Below are 20,772 nucleotides of genomic sequence, written 5' to 3'. Positions count from 1 at the left end.
GGATTGCCTTCTCGTCGAGTTCATTCACAAATTCCGATCACATCGTTGTCCGCATATTTCCAATAAAATCTCGTTCCAGACCTTCTCTGTCTCGCAATGACATGAGTCGGGCAACCGCGTTCGATAGTCCTCAATGCATCAAAATTCGTCCTTGTACTGGGCATCAAGGACGAGGCAAAGACTCTGAGCCATAAGTAGGGACTGGTTGCTTCTACTGCTAATGCGGACTCGATGGAACATTCTGAACGTCAAGCCACGTTGTCTATTTCGTATGCTTGACAAGATTGTGGTTGAGAGGTCGGCCAATTTGCTTGAGTATTCTTGCATTCCACCTTCAAGTTCGTTTCGTCCCAAGATTGTGTTTTCTGAGACCTTGCGTAACGTCTTGTAACGAAGTCTTTCTCGAAAGAGGAGGGAAAAGTACAGGAACCTTGTAGAAGACTCGTCGGCATAAGCAGGCGTGCTTTTTGAGAGTCGCTCCTGAACACAGAATCTGCGATTGGTCATCCTATACCCACCTGTGGTAGCAGACCTTGGTTGTCGTTGTCAGATATGGTTCGAATCAATCCTGAAAACCAAATCCTCACGTCTCTGTGTCAACCTGCATTGTTCCAGGAGATCTGCCTTCCACGTCAATATTGCTGTGCTTCAAGAACTGCTTCATGTCCCTCAACGATTCTTCTTTGAGTGCTTGACCTGTAGAGTCCTTAGCTCGAGCATTGAGCCAACTGTTGTCTAGTGGTCCTCCACCACCACGTCGACTGGACATATTCTCGTCCATCAGCTTAGCACGATTTGCATCAAACTTGGTACCTTCAGCAATCAAGCCAGCCTCTTCCAATGCATGTACTTGTCGTCGCAGCCGTACAGATGTGCTGGCTAGTGTAGCGTAATACTCGCGAACGTTGGCCTCAAATTCAGTCTTGACATCCTCCAGCTTCGGGTTGATAGTGCCGTGATCCTCATTAGAGAGCAGGCCTATAGCTTTTGAAGCGCTTCGAAGGATCTTCGCAATATCGTGGTCAATGTCATTGAGTTCTTTGATTCGCTCTTCAGGTTTGACCTCTACAAACTCCGCGTGTTGACTATTTGCTATATTTGACATGGTTCAGATGAAGATATGGACGGGACGTGATCCTTTCGCGAGTTGCAAGAGGAGCAGTGGTCGCGGTTGACTTGTGTGGAAGATACCGTTGTGGGCAAGATGCAGATCGGCAGGAGCGGCAAAGATTAAGTCGCGTCGGGGCTTCTTCGGTAGTACTTGACGGTCTGGTCGCGACTTCATCGTTTGAAGTTGTTCTTGCTCCTCCATCAATCCATATTAGACGCGATTCTACCTACAAGCCAACACATTCAGACACACCTAGACATAAGGGGCATCGTGTTACCGAATTCTCGTGGAAGAATGTAGTGGTATAAACCATGTCGACGAACATACCTCCTGCCAGCCCTGCAGGGACAAGGAGTGCGAGCACAGGACCAAATGGCCCACTGCCAACACCAACGACAGCAGCAGTGGTCAATGGTGTTGGACCCGTCGCTGGCACATCTAACACGACGGCCAGTACAACAAGTACAAACCCTCCATTGACGCAGCAAAATCTCAACCAAATTGTGAGTACCCATTTCAGCCACGTTGTGTCATGTCACTTGCCGTTTGCTTTGTGGTCGAGGTCGATGGTTCGGGTGAGGTCAGAGTAAGACCTCGAAGGCGGAAGTATCAGGTGCATACATGCTGCTTATTGCGATAATACCACCATCCTCTCCAGCCACTCCACAAGTCTTCCCATCATAATCACATCCTGTTGTCCTAAATCAGCAAACATGTCAGGCTCCCAGCCTAGTCCTCCAACTCTATCTGCTCGTCCTACGCGAGACCGCCATGGGATGACTACTCAACCTACACGACGTGCGCCACCTGCTCCTGAATGTACTAATCAACTTGTTCGTGGAAGCTCGCGTCAATACCGATCATCGCTAACTTGACTTTCAATAGGTGATAGACTATCTCAACAAAAAAGGTTATACCAGAGCAGAAGCCGTTCTTCGAGCAGAGTCCTCGAATCAGGCAATACCTGCCGATGCGGAACCGCGACCAAAAGATACTGGTCCTCCAAAATATCTGGAAGCATATGCTCGCCTAGATCAGTGGACTAGAGATGCATTGGAGCTTTACAAACCAGAAGTGCAAAAATTATTATGGCCATTCTTCGTCTACTTTTTCCTTAATCTAGTCGACCAATTCTATACCAAAGAGGCTCGTGCATTCTGGAACAAGTATCAAGAACAATTCAAGTCAGTTCACGAACATGATCTACGCAGACTTGAGCACACATTACTTCCTGAGCATCAGGAAGACAGCAGTATTGCAAGGATATACAAACAGAATCGATATCGGTTACCGATCACGCATGCCAGTTTTCAATATCTCATGCAATTCCTGGAAAGTCTGCAGACATCATGGTACAAACTATTCATCCAAGTCATCGAGAAACACATGGATATTCGACAGATGGCTCGAGCAGCGGATGATAAATTCTCGTTTGAAGCCATCCTACGTCGTGATCAAGAAGACCAAGTAGTCGAGGATGAAGGTATACCCGGTCACAAAGCTGGAAGTGCTATCATCTCGACGGACCCTAAGGAGGGTAATAGTCTGGCTAATCTGAAGCTTGGTAAATTACCTATGGAACCAGAACTGGAAGAAGATCTAAGAGGGGACCTGAAAGAACTCGATCTTCAAGATCCAGCAGCTGAACCTTCACTTCTTGACATCCACGGGAAAGTCAACATCAAGCAGGAGGATGAAGACGAAGGACCAAACCGAACCGAAATCCCTTACCCAATCTCCACGGCTCGAGATGTAGCCATGGAAGTGCAGAAAATCCGGGAAAATCGAGATCGTCTCAAACTTGAAGGTAGAACTGGTGGAGTTGGACCTGGTCTAAGTTGTGTCATGTACACCTTTCACAACACCAAAGACCATATCACATGCCTCGAATTTTCTGGCGACAATAGTCTTGTTGCAGCAGGTACCGACATGTCATATATCAGAATATGGTCAATGGAAGGAACTCAAATTGGTGTTGATGGTACAGGTAAGCCTGTGAACTCAAAACGCTTAATTGGCCATGCAGGACCTGTCTATGGCCTATCTTTCGCACCTTCAACCGTACAACCACCACATCAGCAAGCTGAGACAAGACCACAATGGTTACTGTCTTCATCCGCAGATGGCACTATTCGCCTATGGAACTTGACTATGTGGCAATGCATGGTCGTTTACAGAGGTCATGTCGGACCAGTCTGGGATGTCAAATTCTCTCCCTTGGGTACTTATTTTGTGTCTTCAGGTATGGACAAGACCGCTCGACTTTGGATCACAAGCAAAGTCTCGCCTCGAAGATTCTTCGTTGGTCACGATGAGGATGTTGATGTTGTCGCATGGCATCCTAATACAGCCTACGTCTTCACTGCTAGCTGCGACAAAACTGTGCGCATGTGGTCAGTCGCAAGTGGCCAAGCTGTACGAATGTTCACAGGTCATACTTCACCAATCACTGCTCTAGCTTGCAGTAGAAATGGTAAATTACTGGCCAGTGCTGATGAAGGGGGCAATATCTTACTGTGGGATCTGGGGCCTGGAAAACTACTCAAACAACTAAGAGGACACAGCAAAGGTGGTATCTGGTCTCTATCCTGGAGCGTTGAGTCTACTGTCCTTGTATCCGGAGGAGCTGATCAAACGGTTAGAGTATGGGATGTCAATCTACCTGCCAAGGAGGGTTCCGTGGCTAAACCAGGTGATGGAGCGAAGCCAGACGGCACCACTACTAGTAACGCTGTGACAGTATCGACAGCGAACACGAAGAAGAAAGGAAAAGGTCCTTCTGTATCGGCCGATCAGATCTCAGCCTTTCTTACGAAGAAGACACCTGTAAAGTATGTGGGCATGACTAACATGAATTTGATAATAGCTGGAGGGTCCTTCTTGCCAGAGAACTATGTCTCATGAGCTTTGGTGTATGAATATGTAGCAGTCGGCGTTGTCCTCCCGGTAGTGGGTTGGATGGTTATCGTGAGAAATTCTTGGTCGGGACTGTAAGAGGAAGAACATGGTATCACTGGTGAAAAAGTCTGATCAAAAGTTCTGCACCTTCACTTTCATTGTCACTCAGGCAGTCACTTACAACCGGCCACAATTTTCAAGCCCCAGCTCATTCCTTCAACTTATCTCTTCGCTACTGCTAACTCGATCGTTGTTAACCTTCAACCCTTCTACTTACATGGTTACCAAGAAGAGATGGCTGACAACGAGACTGATTTCCTTCCGTCAGGATTTGGCGATAACGATGGCTCAGGCCCGAACGTTTCCTCGATCGATAGAGTTCCCAACTCTGCAGTACATTTGTAAAATTAACCAACTACTTGCTGCTAATGATAACAGACTGCCGCGAACCAACCTAGTCGAAAGCGATCCTACGACATAGCCGCGAGCGCAGCCGTCAACAATACTGATGACGGTCAAGACAATACAGATGATGAGGATGATATCGACATAACCGCAGAGCCCTCAGGAACCCAGGCTCCGAGCGGCCCTGCTGCGTCGCCAGTCACTATGGAACATGAAGCTTGCCAAGACCATTGGACAGCGCAACAAGAGACCGAAAAGCCAAAAACACGATATCATGAAGACGATGTTTTCGGGAACAGTAATTTCTCTAGTCCTAGCACGCTCTATGAGACCTCCTTACAATGTCCTCCTGTGCAGGCCTTTATGCAGTCCAATAACATGAACACCATGGCTAACACCTTTTCTAACATCTCGGCGGCAAGCTTCGCTGTGCCTTCCCACTTCGTACGTTATCGTTCGAGCTTTTTGCTAATCGAGAAACATGCTAACAAGAACAGTCATCCAAAAACACTGCAAGAAATACTAAGAAGTCTCGACCTGCGCGACCTAGATTTATCAAGAAAGAAAGAGAGGCTGACACTAAAGAAGTCCTGATACCATTTGCTCAAAACAATCCCGACTCTAAGCCTAGTCCTGCCCTGGAACAACCTCAGACAAATCACTTCGAGGCCGTCCCTTAGCAACAATGACCTGGGATCCTTCACTACAGCCGATATGGAGATTGACGATGTCGAGATGGAAAATAAGGCTACGGCAATACCTGTGGAGGTCGAAATGCTCCCAGCAGCTGAAAGTGTCGAAGAAGTATGCCGACCCAATCCTGCCTCTGTGCAAGCATCAGGTCAGCAACTCGAAATGCCGACCCAGCGCATGACCCCGACCGAAGATCATGCGATATCACAAACCAATATTGCGTACGACGCATTGCCTTTCTTGAGAGGGGCTGGAAGTCTCCCAACAGATGCGCAGACATTACTCTCTTGCATCCTTGGGGCCACAGATCATCTCTTCACTCAACAGAATGCGGCGACGAACAACAAAATGAGCGATATGGCAAATTGGCTATCTACTATGGGTCAAGGACTTGCACAATATATACAAGGATTTGCGAAGGAACTTGCACCAGAGCTTGCAGGTTTGAAAGACGAGCTAACGACTTGCGAGGAAGAGCTGATTGCAATCAGAGCCGAAGACGAGCGCCAGAGCAACGTGACATCTGACATCTCTGAGGCTGTGGAAAACATCAAAGCCGTTTCAAGCATGAAGAGCGATGTCAATAGATGTTTGGAGGATATCAAAACACTTGCTCAAGCTCAGGCTAATATCACGGAAAAGATTGCAAAACAGATCAAATAAAGCGAGGACAGAATTGTTGCAGAAATACAACGTCAGCGGAGGTTAAATCCTAATTGGCCTCACCTGGCCCTGTCTGAGAAAGTTGTCGATGTTCATGTCGCAATCTTCGAAAACCTTGCTGGCGAGCAGGCACTCTGGCGGCCAGCTACCACCTTGGCTTTGACAGGATACTCGGCACGTTATGTCGACAAAGTCCTGGATATGATCGGCATGTTTCATCGAAAGGCGAGAGCCCTGCTGAATACTTACCCTGACAGCGACGGGTTTCAGTTGTTCGAAATAGCTATACATGGTCACGCACCGAAGCCCATCACCAGTCGCCGGATCTGGTTTGATTGGGTAGGGGGGAATCTTGATCACGGCAACCGACGAGAGCACGAAGTTGCGTTCAGCTTTGTGCTAAGATTCAATCACGGTGAGACCTCGGAAAAGAAGAAACGAAAGTTGGACGAAAGTGTGCAGAGTGGTAGCAGTGTCAGAAGAACCTTGTTTGACGCTGAACTCTTCCCTGCTGTTTAAGCATGGCCAGAGCGTATCAACTTCAGGAATGACGGAAATTATGGGTTTGGTCTGCGGCATACACTACAGACACGATTAGTTGCTGAGAAGAATTGATCGTGCAGGATTTCCTGAGCACAGGGTGCGAAATTGTGTTTTTGTTGCAGCCGTGGTGGCAAACCTTCTGCTATACAGTAGTGGATGCTAAGGATAGGTAGACAGATGGATTGAGTGACCCTGTCCAGGGCATCCGGATGCTGCCATGTTGTAATCAGTCTTCCTGATCAATGTGCGTTGATCTCCACACTAGACGTGGTTATGTGTTTCCTCGATGCATCTTTGTCGTCTTGATAGCGCGCACGTCAAAGCGCCTGATGTAGGATACGTCCTTGCAGGCATCGCTATTCAAGAAGGAGATTAGCAGTTTGTGGTCCATACGTTCTGTTGATGTCTTTTCTCCTTGTATTTGTGGTAAATCTGATGATTGCCGTCAACTCCCTCTGATAGATGTCATAGTTCCTTTTCAATATACTGACTAACCAGGAGTCACAGCAGAGTACCCTCGCTATCCGAGTGCCGCTGTTAGATGAAGCAATCCATTGGAACCCCTGATGTGTTGGTAAATACATCGAGTGTCAATCCTTCGAACACGAAGAACAACGCGTCAACGGCATTGTAGCATTCTTACACCCCTTTGTGATGAAGCGAAGGAACTATCTAGACAAAGGTCGACTTCAACAAGCAAGCACGTAGAATCCCACAAAAAAAGGCAGGAGAAGGCAAAAGGAGGAAAAAGCTGGTGTGACGGCGGATCCGCTGAGGAGAGGAGAGGAGAATCAGACTCACGATGATACAAACTCATTGCCAACAGTTTGGGTAGTGCACCAGGGGTTATCCGAAGGGGTGGCGAATACCCAGCAACTCAAAGGTTTCCCCATAAGTTGTGATATCCGAGCCCTAAGGCATACCCTGATGACTTGACCAACCCGAGTCTTCCGAGTTTCCTGTTGAGCCATGAGACCGTTCGACCATTAGTCTGATTCTTGAAAGTGAATTCTTTGGATAATAATATGTAGATTAATTGCGGTATGTGCATTTGTGTGCCGGCTCTCGGTCCGAACGTGCCGAACAAACACTTCTTAAGTGACATAGTAAGTGTTGTACCGGTCTCGATGTCTCAAGTCAACCTAGGGCGTTCAGGCTGCAGTACATTTTCGTGTTATCGATGCGTACTCGGATGCTATGCCAGAAACGATTCTGCCTGGCTAGAGCATACCCGTTGTATCTCGGCGCTAAGCGATTGTTCTGAACTTGAAGCACGATCACGGTATCAGTAGACTGGCTCACCAGAGCACTGTACAGGCTCATGCAAAATGGTAGACATGTTTGCTGTGTCGAGCTCTCGTGCGTTGACGAATTCTCTTGCTGAGAAACACTTTAGTGTAAGCTTCAGGTTGAATTTTCGTTCTCTCTTCGTTAACTTCTGCCTTCAGCTGACGCATTAGCCCATCATTTGCAATACCTTTGTTCACTTCCAAGGTGTCCTGTCCAAGCTAACCAGCTAACAATCGGGCACAATTCAGGTGAGTAAAGAAGGTGAGCTAACTCCAAGTAGACGATTGAGCTCAAGAATGAGGTGCAGTCGTTATGCAAGATTTGTTGGGAGAGGATTGCTGTTCAAAGGGAGAGCCTGAGGTTGAAGCTAGCACATCTTTCACGTGACAAGTGACGTCCCAAGACCAGCCATTCCATATTCCATTCACCACGAGCGTTCACCAGCAAGAATTTGGCGCAAATTGTACCGTCAGGTCAATCTCAAGCTTCCTCATAGCACGTGGGTCTGCTTCTCTTGGTCAATCTATGCACAAATCCGACTCCCGGTGCCGAGTGCACGGATATGCGAACGGTTCTCGATATGACGAAATTTCGTTCAGTCTAGCATGCCAGGCGGCCTATCAGCAGATCATGTGGTCATGAACTGGCATGTAGTGACTGGGTACCAAAGCACCGAAAGGTAGTACATATATATATATATATATATGATATAATTAAGTCTGACAGCAGCATCTTGTCACAATAACACGTCTCCCTTATGACTGACATAACCACCACAATGGCAGACGCATCCAGTAACATCATCCCACTTACTGAGTCTCCGGAGTCTGGCCATAAATTTGACACAGTGGCTCTGTTTGGTTCTAATGGACAGATCGGGTCGTTCATCTTACAAAGTCTGGTAGATTGTCGGCAACAGTCGTTCAAAGTCCTAGCCTTCACTCAACCCGACACGCCTTCACCCAGAGAAGCACTCAATCTTTCAAAGTCCAACAAAGACACCACAATAGAAGTCAAGCCAGTCGATCTGATGCAAATATCCCAGTCCGAACTAGCTGATCAACTAAAAGGCGTTGATGTTATCGTCAGCGCACTCAATGGCAAAGCATTGGAATCACAAAAGCTAATATTGGAAGCTGCTGTTGATGCTGGAGTCAAAAGAATCTATCCGAGTGAATATGGCATGCATCATGTCTACACACAGAATGATGGATCAGGATGGGTGCATCCAGTAAGTCAAACACTTGCTACCTTCACGGACCACTAACCGAGTAGTTATGGAACATGAAAGCGAATGCCAACGAAGACATGATCAAGCATCCGGCAGTTTTTGACGGTAAGATATCGTACACCTTGATCGGTGAGTACCTACCCCGAAACGTACCGGCGTCCACCATGAACCATTGACAAGCTGGGCCAAGACTGCTCTAAGCTGATATTTGAAAGGTTGTGGCGACTACTATAACCAAGACCGTGAACCTATATGGTGTCCATGGACACAATCACCAAGCGATGTCAAGGACAACTACATTCTCCATGTCGCAGGCGACCAGGATGCAACGGCCGACTTCACTCATTTGGCTGACTTTGCAGAGTTCCTGGTTGTCACCCTATGCAAGCCAGAAGCCTCAAGAAATAGATCTATCAATGTCGTCAGCGATAGCATCTCTCACTCCCAAATTGCGAAGCTGTTAGAGAAGTATACTGGTAAACAAGTCAAGATAGAGAAATATAACTACGATGACCAAAGAAAGATCCTGAGTGATCCAAAATCTGCCCCTAAAGAGCTCCGAGACAAGTCAAGAGAGGATGGCGAAGGTCAGAGCGCATTTCCAGTCGATTTCTGGTTTTTGGTCAAAGGTATGCAAGGAGCTGGAAAATTTCGATGGCCGATTGGCGAGAGACATGAGACAGAATTTGGTCTCGACGCAAAGAACATGAGAAACTTCGACTGGTATTTCAGGACAAGAAATGGCAAAGACTCTTAGCTTTGATCTTCCCCTCTCAGTCAGAGGCGGCGATTCTTGGCATAGCTAGTGCTTAGATGGCTAACCCATGGTTCATTTATGGAAAGACCACGTCTTCTTGAATGATCACCGTCTGTCTACCACTGGATGGGCTTGCAATGACTACTGTGGTAAACGTCCATTGCCCTCGATTGCTTCTGCCGCTTTCTGCGAAATGATGCTCTGACGTCTCAGCATGGGTTGGCAAACGAGTACAAGGCATACGATGCTTCTTTGTTTGCATTGTGACTTCAACAACGGGTGCTCTCCAGAACAATGTTATCGATATGTTTTGTCTGCTCTCCTCAAACATGGACATTGTCATTGAGCACTTCCGTCGTGTGGTGGCCCGGACATCAGATAGTCTACCTATATGAAGCGGAACTGTTAATTTATGACCAAGCTTGACATCGTGATAGTCGAGAAACTTCAGGTCATACAACGGGGAAAAAATATGCATCGAGCTACCATGTCTGCCTTCTCGCAAAGTCTACGATTCACAGATACAGAATCGTTGAGGAGTCCGTCTCAAAAGAGTGGCAGCACGCAAATGACGTCCGCTGGGTTCGCTAGCTCACAGAAATCAGCAACAATACTGTCTATGGAAGAGCGTGTTAGGAATGTACAAGAGTATCACAAATATACACTCGAGTGCATCGAGAAGAATGCCTGGGAGAAGTCTGAACCTTTGGAGTCCACTAAGAACTACTTTTGCGTTGCTTTTGACCCTATGGAAGCTAAGCATTGGACTTCGATAGAGTTGATCGAGTTCGAAAATCGATGTAGATGGGAGCAGCTGATGAGGCAGGACGCTGTACATGGCTATCAGTACAAGTCAGGCTGGAACAGGTATCCAAACCTCTATACTAAATCTTATACGGATGGCTGCTTACCACGGACTGATAAAATGCCAGAAGATTTCGAACCAGCGTCAACCAAGACTGTAGCCCATGCCTCGAAGGCACTGCGTGTACCGCGGGTTCTGAGGACCACACAACGACAAGACCGGATTGTCCGCACGACAGAAACCAAATATAATGTTTCTGGTGTCGGACCACGCGCTGCGGCTGTACCATTTGTTCCACTAGCTATGCAATGGTATGAGATCGGCCGTGGCACACCGGACTCGACTGCGCGGCACACAATGGTAATCGAAGACTCTGATGTTGGCTCCAATGGCGGACATTTAGATTCACCGATGATTGTGCCTACTGATCCAGATCTTACCACGACGCAACCTTTGCTATCGACCTGGCATTCTGCCGAGCGAGATCGACATTGTTCGACATGTCGATACCGGACAACTGTACGCGGTCGAGCCTTGCTCAAAAAGCTCAACAGCGCTCTACAAGACCCTGTTGAGAAGAGCTCAGTCACAGCACCCTTTGTAGGTGAGATGAAACGCCTTGAAGACGATAGCTGGCTCGTCTACTCACTTGATGGACATTGGAAAAAGGCGACGACTCGCCTGAACTAAATACAGCAATGAACCGAGGTGACCTTAATGTTTGCGACTGATATTTCCATCGTAAGTATCATTTTGAATTGATCACTTGGCACATGATTGACTAACGTATAGGTATCGTGACACAAATTGAGCTATCAATAATCATCGATTTCTGATATGGCTTTCCGTTCCGTTCCTCTAGGCAACGGCTAGCAGTATGTATGATACTGCTAGAAGAACTCCACCTATACTGAACATGGACGACGATAGCATTCAAAGGCTGAGCTTCACTAGCCATCGCGTACATCCTGCCGTCACTTGAACAATGGCACACAAAGCAAGACGAAAGAAAGCTAGCTGAGTGACGTTGTGTGAGACAAGACAACATACTGCATTGTGTCGTGTGTCTGCGACTTCAAGGCTCCAGAGACATTCTAGAGACATGCAGAAAAACTGGACCGCATCAGATATATTACCAGGCTATCTTCGCTCGTCCCCATGCTTCACTACATCCACAACATACTCAACACCCACCCACGCTAGTTCAATCTCTTCTGATACCGTATCTAGCCGCAAGAAACCGCCAAGCACGCCGAGCCACCGACATGGAGTATGTTACTCCTATATGCAAGGATCACTTGCATACCGTCTCTACGCCGTGTATACCAGACAACAAGGCTATCTGGTCGCACATCTTTCAAAAGAACACCTGTTCATAGCAGGTGGACAACCTTTGAACTCTCTCGACTCTCTGGCCTCCTCCCTACTACCTCACTCAAATATCGATGCATGGACGGAGCAAGATCTTGTGGCATACAATAATCTATGTGACCAAGAACTGACAGACCGGTTCCTGCAAGGACTCGGCTTGCTCGACAGAAGCAAAATTGATGAGTCAATGCGCCTCTTTCTGAACCAAATCTATCAGTCCGAGATGGTAGGTCGGGAGGTCATCGCTGACAAAGAAGCTGTGAAGAGAATGATCCGTGTGGTTCGGCAATGGTATGAATATCGTATCACTCAGGAAGAGGCATACGAGAAGAGTATGCGAGCGCTCCGAGCACAGATTGACCGGTATGCTGCGAGAAGGACAGCAAGGCTCGAAGAGGACGCCTCGAACGAGCCACGGACTTACACAGACAGTGTGCCATCCCAATGTAAGGATCGTTCTCCTGACCAAAGTATCCAGGCTAACACGATGGTCGAGCTAACCGCCGATCAGGATCTAGTGGTTGAGTCAAACCAAGGGAGGTCCTTCGAGTCACAAATTCCGCCGTGTACTTCTGAAAGCCCAGTCTCGCAGAATACAACATCCCAGCCCTGGCGTCCTCTGTTCCGCAGACAACAGCAGGTGAACGGTGCCGAAAATTCAAATTCTTGCTTTCGGTCAAGCCAGATATCATCGCCAGCAAGGAGAGCATGTGTAGCGACAGAAGAACCACGAAGAGGCGTGCCCTGGAGGCAGAAGAAGACGGGAGAGAACAACTTCGGGTATGGTAGCCCTACATGGGGCTCTGCTACCGGGAATGCTTTCGGGACCCTTCTCAAACGACGAGAGCGACAGGTCTTTCATGGTTGATTTCCCGTCTCTTGCATTAGAATATGACGTGTTGTAAGTTCAACCTGTCCGAATAGGGCGTGAGATCACACTAGCACCCTAGCTCGCTAATACAATCTGTAAATATACCCAAAAGACTTGCATTTCCTAGATTTGCTTAATGCTGACCTTTGAGACGTAGTAAGTAGAAGGTGTTCAGGCCATAAGGCTGCTCCACTCGATGTCTCGCACGTGCACAGCGGTAACTATGTTAGATTAGCTTGATGAGCCCCAGAAAATGACGTTGCAGCCGTATATTTCGAGCGATGCGACCGCGCCCTCATACTGCACATTCAGACCTCAGAAACGCTGTGCCTAACCCTGCGAGCAGAGGATTGTCTTGTACCAACAACCCAGATACGTCACCGTCTTTACTGTTCAAATCTGATGACTTTCTTCGCATCAAAACCATAGGCCTCCTACTCGCTACCCTGTGGTGGTCTGTACATATTGGAACCGCAGTTCCAGACATAGACATGGCATCCGTGTCGAGCCTGGACCAGGACATGCGCAAATTGCGTCTGGATCGCTACACCCCTGGCGCTGCAAATGAGATACGAGGATGGATTGAGAATACTCTCGGCGAAAGACTTGCGCCAGGTGATCTTATGGAAGCACTGCGGGATGGTGTCGCTTTATGCAAGTTGATCAACCTGGCAGTCTCGCCTAATATCAAGTACAAGGCCTCGAACATGCCCTTCGTGCAAATGGAAAATATCAGCCATTTTCTCAAAGCCTGCGAGATGCCACCTCTCAATTTGCCCGCGCATGATCGTTTCTTGACAGTTGATCTTTACGACAAGAAGGATCCCGCTCAAGTGTTACAGTGTATCGCTGCTTTTAGCCGGAGAGCCAATCAAGTCAATCCTACCAACTTTCCGACCACGATAGGTGCAAAGAGCAAAGGAGGCGCATTGAGCCCAGAATCGACTGGACCTGGCTCAAGCCCATATTCTCCCAAGGTAGTGGGATACACGACCAATGCTCCGAAGACAAAAACTTCGCCTGCAACCACATTCAATCCATTGAACAAGGCCGCCTATGCAAGTTCGGGCCGAACGAGCCCTACCAAAAGCGCCAGTCTATCAAGAGGCGGGTTAGCTACGGGAGGGTCAATCAGTAGCTGGAGTACGGAAAGTGACAGAAACAATACCGCTCCAGCTTGGAATACGGTTCAATATGGTAGCTTCGCCGGACCTGACCAAGGCAAGCTGGGTGTTGTGTATGGAGGTAGACGCCAGATTACGAGTACAGCGCCAGAAGTACCTTCCTTAGTCGAGAAGGAGAAGCGCCTTCGCGAAAAACTTGAGCAAGAGAAGCAACAGTTGAGAGATAACGAGGCACGTCTAAGAGCGCAGCAAGAAGCTGAAGAGGCGCAAGCCAAGGAAGAAGAGGAGAGGAAATGGCAAGAGGAAACAAATCGGCTGCGTAGGGAGGAAGAACTTGCTCAACAGCAGGAAGAATCACGAGGGCTACGAGAAGAACAGGCGAGGAAAGACCAGGAGGCTGAGGAGCGTCTCTCTGCCTCGAGGAATCGTCAAAGAACGACAAGTGACGCGCGCCTTAATGGTCAATTTCTTAGCCAGTACCATGCCACGCAGAAACCTCAACCCGCTCTACCTAAAAGATTGGAACCTCAACTATCAGCTGAACAGCGCAGAATTGCTGATCTGGAACGGGAGCTCGAAGGACTCAGACAGCAACAGGCTACGACCACGCATGAGAGACGACCGCAAGAGCATATTTCACTAGATCCCTCAACCGTGAAGGTCGATGATGAGCCGGATCCACAGCAACGTCCAGCACTGCCAACAAGACCTTCCAACAACGTGCAGACAGCCCATGAAGACGACTGGGACGCATCTGAACGAGACTACCTTCGTAATGCGCACAAGGAATACTCTTCAATAGCTGCAGAGCACAGTCTACCTCCCAAACCACCACGACCTCAGCCCGCCGAGCCAGCTCGACCATTACCAGATCCATCTACCTACGCACCGAACACTACCCGTACGTCACGTTTTCTCACCACCAACCCTGCACCAGCGCCTACGCAAGCTAGCCAGCACACTCCCAACGAGGCGTCACATGGCACCACTGCCGAGATCGATGCTGAGAACGCAAGGAGACTAGCATCACAACATAGTACTCGTGCAGGTGGCTGGGCAAGCAAGAGCTTACTGGAACGGGAGATGGAGCGCGAACGTGAAAGGCAGAGGGAATGGGAGGAGAGTCAGAAGCAGACTCAGACAGCGGCAAGAGACATCCAAGAAGGTAGTGCGCCTGGTCAGACTTGGGATGTTCACCAGTATGGCTATATTGGGGGTGATAGTCAGAATCGTGGTGGGCCTGGTCTAGGTGCGAGTGGTGCCAGGAGGCAGATCATCGGTCCGAGACCTCCACGATAGAGGGTCTGGATACGATTACATCCAATGAACATTTTACAGCACATGGATCTATACTTTCGTTCTATTGCTTCAAGCTTGTGCGCGTGCCTAGCAGGTTTAGCCGAAGCCACATTATGCAAGGATACCGAATACAGAAGACGGCAGCAGGGATGCGTCAGGGCACTCGACCAATTACGGATTAGTACATTTCCCTGTGGCTTAATCTGTTGATAGCTGAAAGCTGGGGCTTGTTCTCGCACAACAATCGTCGAGCTTCCATCACAGGCCAGGCATAGCAGAGGGCCTATCTGGCCATCTGTTCAGCGTCCCTATCTGCGAAAGCTGTACTCCTGGTCAAAGCTCTATCCGCTTCTACCCTCCCAGCACATGTGCTCCCTATTGTTGACTTCGACGATCAGCATGCTAATGTATTAAGACTCAGGTCGCGACCAGGTCTCGGTTGTTCCAGAAAGCGATAGCATCACGAGAAAACCGGCGATCTATACCTGAAGAGGCGTGGACAGCCTAGATTGGCCATCCCAACAGCTACCGAACTGTCTGTCACAAACACTATTTAAGCATGTCCAAGCACTAAACTGTCTCCAGGCTTTGTGACAGAAGAGCTGGACCGGCATATTTGCCAGCACCCATGCACCTCCAATTCTTGTGCAACCTTCATTATCTCTTCGCACATGAAAATGAGGTATTCCTACAGCAGATTGCTCGTGATAGCAATCGACAGAACCAGGCCACGCATTCACACTCCATGACCGGTGAGTATATGCCCAGGATATACACGAGAGGGTCCTTCGCGGAAAACCAAACAGCAATACCGATGGCTGGTTTCCCGCCAAGAATCTCTCACAGAGACAGCTAGTGTTGACCCTACTCAGTAGAGTGTAAGCTGTACTTGTGTGAGGAAAAACTCGGTTTCGCCGATACTAGTGACGAACAATCCTTTGATCCATCCCAGCCATGCAGCTCGCGACTCGCCTTTACGCGATCTCCTGCGAATTCGATGGTATGCTATTGTTAGAGCATGGTAAACCGCGTTCACTTTCCTCGGCGGCTCTGTTTCTTGATACTGTGAACACATGGCAGACTCAGCTCTGGCGGGTTCGCTGAGGGACTAGCTACGACATATCTCCTCCACCAATCCAGGCCATGCACAGGCGCTTGACCAGTGAGCTGCTAGTGAGAGTTGTCTAAAAAAAAAAAGCAAGTGAAATTCCCACAATATGATCAAGGCTCATCTGTCGATTCAGATGTCCACAACTCTGCTGGCCATGCAGTAGAATCTCCTATCTCCATAGCAACCAAAGGCACGGAAAGTGCTACTTATCCACACGATCTAGTCGAGCCACTACTTACCATGATAGACCACCGTATCTTCGTCCAGAACCACTGACAATCTCATCAGGCAGAACTTGGGGTTCTGAGCTTCTGATGAACCTGTACGAACCAACTATAGCAAACCTCGTAAATTATGAGGATGTCTCTCGTTCGTGTATCGTCGTCAGGCATAATACACACTTTTGAGTTTGGCCCCAGCTCGTTGCGATTGACATGGATATGGCCCCTTTAGCCCACATCCGCCCCGAGGGGAAGGCGCACGATACTCAGTTGTTCAAAAACTGCATTCTGCTTGGTCCTGGTAGTTTACGTCTAGCGTATCCGGAATGGTGGTGTTATCGAACCCCCAAATCTTTGGCCAGTGGTGCCAGTGGTGTACTGACACGTTGTTATATCCACTGGACAGACAGGCGAGGGCGTCTTGCCTTGGGTAGTATTTGCAAGGCAAAACGTGGCCCCAAGCCAATGATTGGTAGACAAGCTCACGCGAAATACGTAGCGAAGTGTGCACGAACCTACGAGGGAATTTGTATTTGTTGGGAACGATTAATATCTCTTGGAAAGTAGGATGATCGGCACGTATCATCATCATCATTAGAGCTAGGGGGTATCTTTGGGTACTGAAAATGCAAAATATTGTGTCAACGCCTTTCCTTCACTGCCTCGTAATTACCAGTTTGCCTTGCAAATATTCCCCGGGAAAGCCCATAAGCGTAAGTTTGGCCAACCACAAAACACAAGATCGACAAGCTATCCATCACTCGTCCTCACCGTCTGCATCGTCGTCACTAGCTTCTTCCTTCTTCACGGCTAGTGCCCTCTGCACAACAACCGTGCGACTTGACTGTCGACGTGCCTTCCTCTTGTGATCTTCTTCTGCCCCTTGTACAGAACTTGTGTACAAGTCAGGCACGTCTGCAGTCGTTAACCAAGCTCGCCCGTCGTCGAGCCTTCTCAATACACCATTCCTGAGACCCCAAGCAACGAGGTCATCGTCAATTTCTTCTTGTTCTTTCCTCAAGGGCTCTTTCTCGTAGTGTCTTCCGAGATGCTCTAGCCTCTCCTCCCATGCTTTCTCTTCAGGCCCTTGATCATGTGTACCACCGGTGTTGGAAGTGTAGTAAATGGCGTCGAACACCTTAGAACAGAAGCCGCAATTACTGCGAGCAGGAGCTTTGCGTCTGACTTGCCAGCAACGACTTCTGATATTTATCATCTCTTTCTCGAAATCGGCTTCGTCTTCTTTGGTTGGCTTCAGTTCGCCGCCTTTCTTGGTTGGTGCATTGGAGCAGAGTGCTGGGTTTCGAGTAGGTCCGTGCATGCGTCTGCAGTGTTGAGTGAACAAATCCTTCCTATTGAAGTCGTTGTAGATCTTGATTATTTCTTCGTCGTGCTTGGGTCTGTGGTTGTTGCGTGCTCGGAACTTGCTGTTGTTGTTATTAGGATCGCAGTCATCCAAGTCACATCGATAGAAGCCAAGCTGTAGATGCTGACAGGCAACATGACGTTTCCATTCGTTTTTATTTGGAAATTCTGCAGGACATCCGAAATTGTGGAAAGCGCAGGGGAAGCTACGTTCAGATTTGCTGATGGCAGGAACGCTTGACCCAGGTTTCTGAAGGAGTGCTGGCCCTTTGGGCTTGGCCTTTGGTCTGGATGGCCGACGAGTGTGGTTGGAAGCAGTTGTAGTTGTCGAGATTTTGCGTTTACGGACTCGGGAATTGCTGTCCAAGATGCTGGACCCGCGTCTTCTGCAACTAGCAGGCTTCGTGGTTCGTGTTCCTGTGCTGCTGGTTCTTCTTCGTCGCGTAGCTTTGCTTGTATAGTCAGAGTCGCTCTGCCGATCAACGATGATCAGATCTTCTTCCTCGTCAGAGTTCAATGCAGAGTCTCTTGACAACTCTTGCTCTGAGAATGTAGTCTCATCACTAACAGAACCTGGAGTGGATGATGTTGATGCTTCGAATGTTTCCAGTTCCTGAGGTAGGGGGTTCTGAAGCAGTGAGGGCGTATGCATGGTGACGATATCCTGATCAAACTCATCCTTGCTTGCACGATCGTTATGCTGGTCAAACTCGACTTGCTTTAATGTCAAGTTGTGAGTTGACAGCAAAGACGGCATCGTGGCATGAGCGGAGAAACTGGTCAATCGTTCCGGGAGAGTAGGCCATGGCGCATGGTGCGTGCTAGTTTCCACGTGGCTGTTGGGGATATGGCCATCTATAAGATTGACAGGACCTGCTAGGTAACGTATTGAGTTGTTTACATAGTTAGTACAGAACATATTCTGGTTCGAACTGGATATATCCGAGGGACTGCTGCTACGAGAATCAATCGAAGAGCTATAGTGGTCAACCTGGTTGGGTTGGAAAAGCCTTGAATATTCTCCTGATGTTTCCATATCGGCACAGAATACCGGCTTGGTCAATGGAATGTATGGCATAGAGCGATATAGTCCATGTTCAGGCTCCGCAGATAAAGAAGTCAGTGGCATCCAGGTGTCATGATGGTTTGCTCCCTGGTAATAGCCGTTAATTTCGGAACGCGGATCGTATGTCCAATATTGAGCTGCAGCGACTGTGTAGCTATGATCCATATTTGGATAGTGTTGGTGGCTCATTCAGTGGGACGTCCTGATGAAGGTTGAGAGTTGTTCACATATAGCAGATTGTTGACGAGAGCGTATGAAGAAGTAAAGTTCAATCACAGATGGAGGTGGGCGAGGTTGGTATATCTGAAGCTTGTGGTGCTCAAGGCACAAATATGGCATGATCTCCTCCTCTAGTACGTACCTCAAGACTAGTGAATGGTTTTCAAGGACCAACGGCCTACACTAGATCGGTGGAGACTTGTCCCGCATATCCTTGAGTTTAGGCAAACTCGAGAGCCAAATCTGCACACTGCAGGGGCCAGACCCCATCATGGGGATATAAAAACGTTTAGTCTCGGACATGCTTATCTCGAATACATTGTCTAATTGCAGCGTTAGTTATATTTCGATTGAAGGCCATACACTGGCCCTAGACCATTGTAGGGAGGAAGCTGCTCGATTGAGAAAGTCTGAGGAGGATCGCAAGATATCAATTGCTGATTTGGTGAGACTAGTCGGTCAACTCGCCTTCCGATTAGGTACATGTGAACTAGACCAGGTCCAGTCTTAACCGGTGTCGTCCACATGCCTCGAGCAAGGCATGTGGATCTCAAGGACGTTGGTAAGCGGCATGGCTTGGGACGCACGGCACGAACTAGCGAAGAGGGAAACTCCCGTCCGTATGGTCTCGATCAAATATACTTTCGTGGCCGCGACAAGCTTACGACGGAGCCCTTGCTTGCATGCATTAGTACACGAACTTCAGGTTGGTTGAAGGAAGATAGTGGTGATTTCGTTGAGCGTCAAGTTCCCAAGTGACCCTGCCCGGGGCTGATTTCTTGTGACAGAAAAGAGTTAGTATGAATGTACAATAAATCTTGGATAAAAGTTGGAGGCGCTTTGATGTACCGCGACAAAAGCACACAGTACAAATGACGGTCCTGTTGTGCACCTGGTGTAGTTTAGCGGTCAAAAGATCGTTTCCAGAACATGGGGTTGATGATCAGGCAAGACTAGCAGGTGCAAGCGAAGCCAATGTGTACTGGCGTTCGATATTCACTGTGATAGGCTGCGTAGAAGCCGGCAAGAAAGTTTAAGTTCGTCAGGCATCAATAGTCGATTTCCATCACAACCAAGCGACGGCTGATCCAATCAGTGATCCTTCCAGGCGCCGTCGATCTGCTAGTCGCAAAATTAACGAAAGTGTTCGGCTCAATCATGTACTTTTGCAAAGGACTTTCAGGGTCTGGTATCAGTGTGGTTCGTCTTTGAGGATTGGCTAGAGTCGTGCTTTAACGAAGAGAGGGGCTGAAGTGATGTCCAACAGGATAAGCGACTGTGGAGGCATGAAAGCCAGGACATCCAGAAGGCAGACTCGAGAACTCTCTCATCTCAAATTCAGTACAGGCAACGATCTTCATGGTCTTTGCCTGATCGAGACGTGGCTAGGAACTACGCCTTTCCACAAAGGCCCCAAATCTGGGGGCACGTTTTGGGCAGGGTTTTGTGCCTTTGGCCCCTTGCCGATATACTTTCTGGTGCACATTCGTGGCTTGGGCTCGTCGAATTAAACTCAGAAATTTGTGGTGCATGTAGAAGGAAAGTCTGTGTCTCAGTCAGTCGATTTCTGAATGGACAACGTATGCTGAAAGAAACAACGAGCTTCTCCGTACTTGTTAACCTGAACGGCACAAGCAGCACTCTGTGAAAAGCAGTATCGGATGTATAGATACATAGACCATGTGGCAGTCAGCTGCCCGCCCGTGTGCTGTCTGACCCAGTCCCATGC

At 48.4% G+C, this 20,772-nt stretch overlaps 8 protein-coding genes across 8 annotated transcripts; 6 read left to right on the top strand and 2 right to left on the bottom strand.

Annotated features, from left to right (window-relative positions):
- Positions 1-583: 583 nt before the first annotated feature.
- LTR64_007653 (uncharacterized protein) lies at positions 584-1,105 on the bottom strand (the record flags this gene model as incomplete). The annotated part of the gene is made up of 1 exon (XM_064901971.1): positions 584-1,105. One exon carries the CDS (start codon positions 1,103-1,105, stop codon positions 584-586), a length of 522 nt encoding a protein of 173 aa, XP_064751650.1.
- Positions 1,106-1,422: 317 nt separating this feature from the next.
- TAF5 (Transcription initiation factor TFIID subunit 5) lies at positions 1,423-4,015 on the top strand (the record flags this gene model as incomplete). Its single annotated transcript, XM_064901970.1, has 2 exons — positions 1,423-1,614; positions 1,997-4,015. The coding sequence occupies 2 exons, from the start codon at positions 1,423-1,425 to the stop codon at positions 4,013-4,015; spliced, it is 2,211 nt and encodes a 736-aa protein (XP_064751649.1).
- A 288-nt stretch (positions 4,016-4,303) lies between these two features.
- On the top strand, positions 4,304-5,770 carry LTR64_007651 (uncharacterized protein; the record flags this gene model as incomplete). Its single annotated transcript, XM_064901969.1, has 3 exons — positions 4,304-4,402; positions 4,448-4,712; positions 5,046-5,770. 3 exons carry the CDS (start codon positions 4,304-4,306, stop codon positions 5,768-5,770), a joined length of 1,089 nt encoding a protein of 362 aa, XP_064751648.1.
- A 2,611-nt stretch (positions 5,771-8,381) lies between these two features.
- On the top strand, positions 8,382-9,591 carry LTR64_007650 (uncharacterized protein; the record flags this gene model as incomplete). The annotated part of the gene is made up of 3 exons (XM_064901968.1): positions 8,382-8,834; positions 8,879-8,963; positions 9,050-9,591. The coding sequence occupies 3 exons, from the start codon at positions 8,382-8,384 to the stop codon at positions 9,589-9,591; spliced, it is 1,080 nt and encodes a 359-aa protein (XP_064751647.1).
- A 487-nt stretch (positions 9,592-10,078) lies between these two features.
- LTR64_007649 (uncharacterized protein) lies at positions 10,079-11,086 on the top strand (the record flags this gene model as incomplete). The annotated part of the gene is made up of 1 exon (XM_064901967.1): positions 10,079-11,086. The coding sequence occupies one exon, from the start codon at positions 10,079-10,081 to the stop codon at positions 11,084-11,086; it is 1,008 nt and encodes a 335-aa protein (XP_064751646.1).
- Positions 11,087-11,681: 595 nt separating this feature from the next.
- On the top strand, positions 11,682-12,556 carry LTR64_007648 (uncharacterized protein; the record flags this gene model as incomplete). The annotated part of the gene is made up of 2 exons (XM_064901966.1): positions 11,682-12,198; positions 12,360-12,556. The coding sequence occupies 2 exons, from the start codon at positions 11,682-11,684 to the stop codon at positions 12,554-12,556; spliced, it is 714 nt and encodes a 237-aa protein (XP_064751645.1).
- A 573-nt stretch (positions 12,557-13,129) lies between these two features.
- Positions 13,130-15,061, top strand: SCP1 (calponin; the record flags this gene model as incomplete). Its single annotated transcript, XM_064901965.1, has 1 exon — positions 13,130-15,061. One exon carries the CDS (start codon positions 13,130-13,132, stop codon positions 15,059-15,061), a length of 1,932 nt encoding a protein of 643 aa, XP_064751644.1.
- A 2,089-nt stretch (positions 15,062-17,150) lies between these two features.
- LTR64_007646 (uncharacterized protein) lies at positions 17,151-18,515 on the bottom strand (the record flags this gene model as incomplete). The annotated part of the gene is made up of 1 exon (XM_064901964.1): positions 17,151-18,515. The coding sequence occupies one exon, from the start codon at positions 18,513-18,515 to the stop codon at positions 17,151-17,153; it is 1,365 nt and encodes a 454-aa protein (XP_064751643.1).
- Between the last annotated feature and the right edge of the window lie 2,257 nt (positions 18,516-20,772).

This window comes from Lithohypha guttulata, assembly GCF_036872675.1.
Source record: "Lithohypha guttulata strain CCFEE 5908 chromosome Unknown scaffold_6, whole genome shotgun sequence".
NCBI classification, from domain to species: Eukaryota; Fungi; Ascomycota; class Eurotiomycetes; order Chaetothyriales; family Trichomeriaceae; genus Lithohypha; species Lithohypha guttulata.
This window is presented reverse-complemented; position numbering and strand designations above follow the sequence as displayed.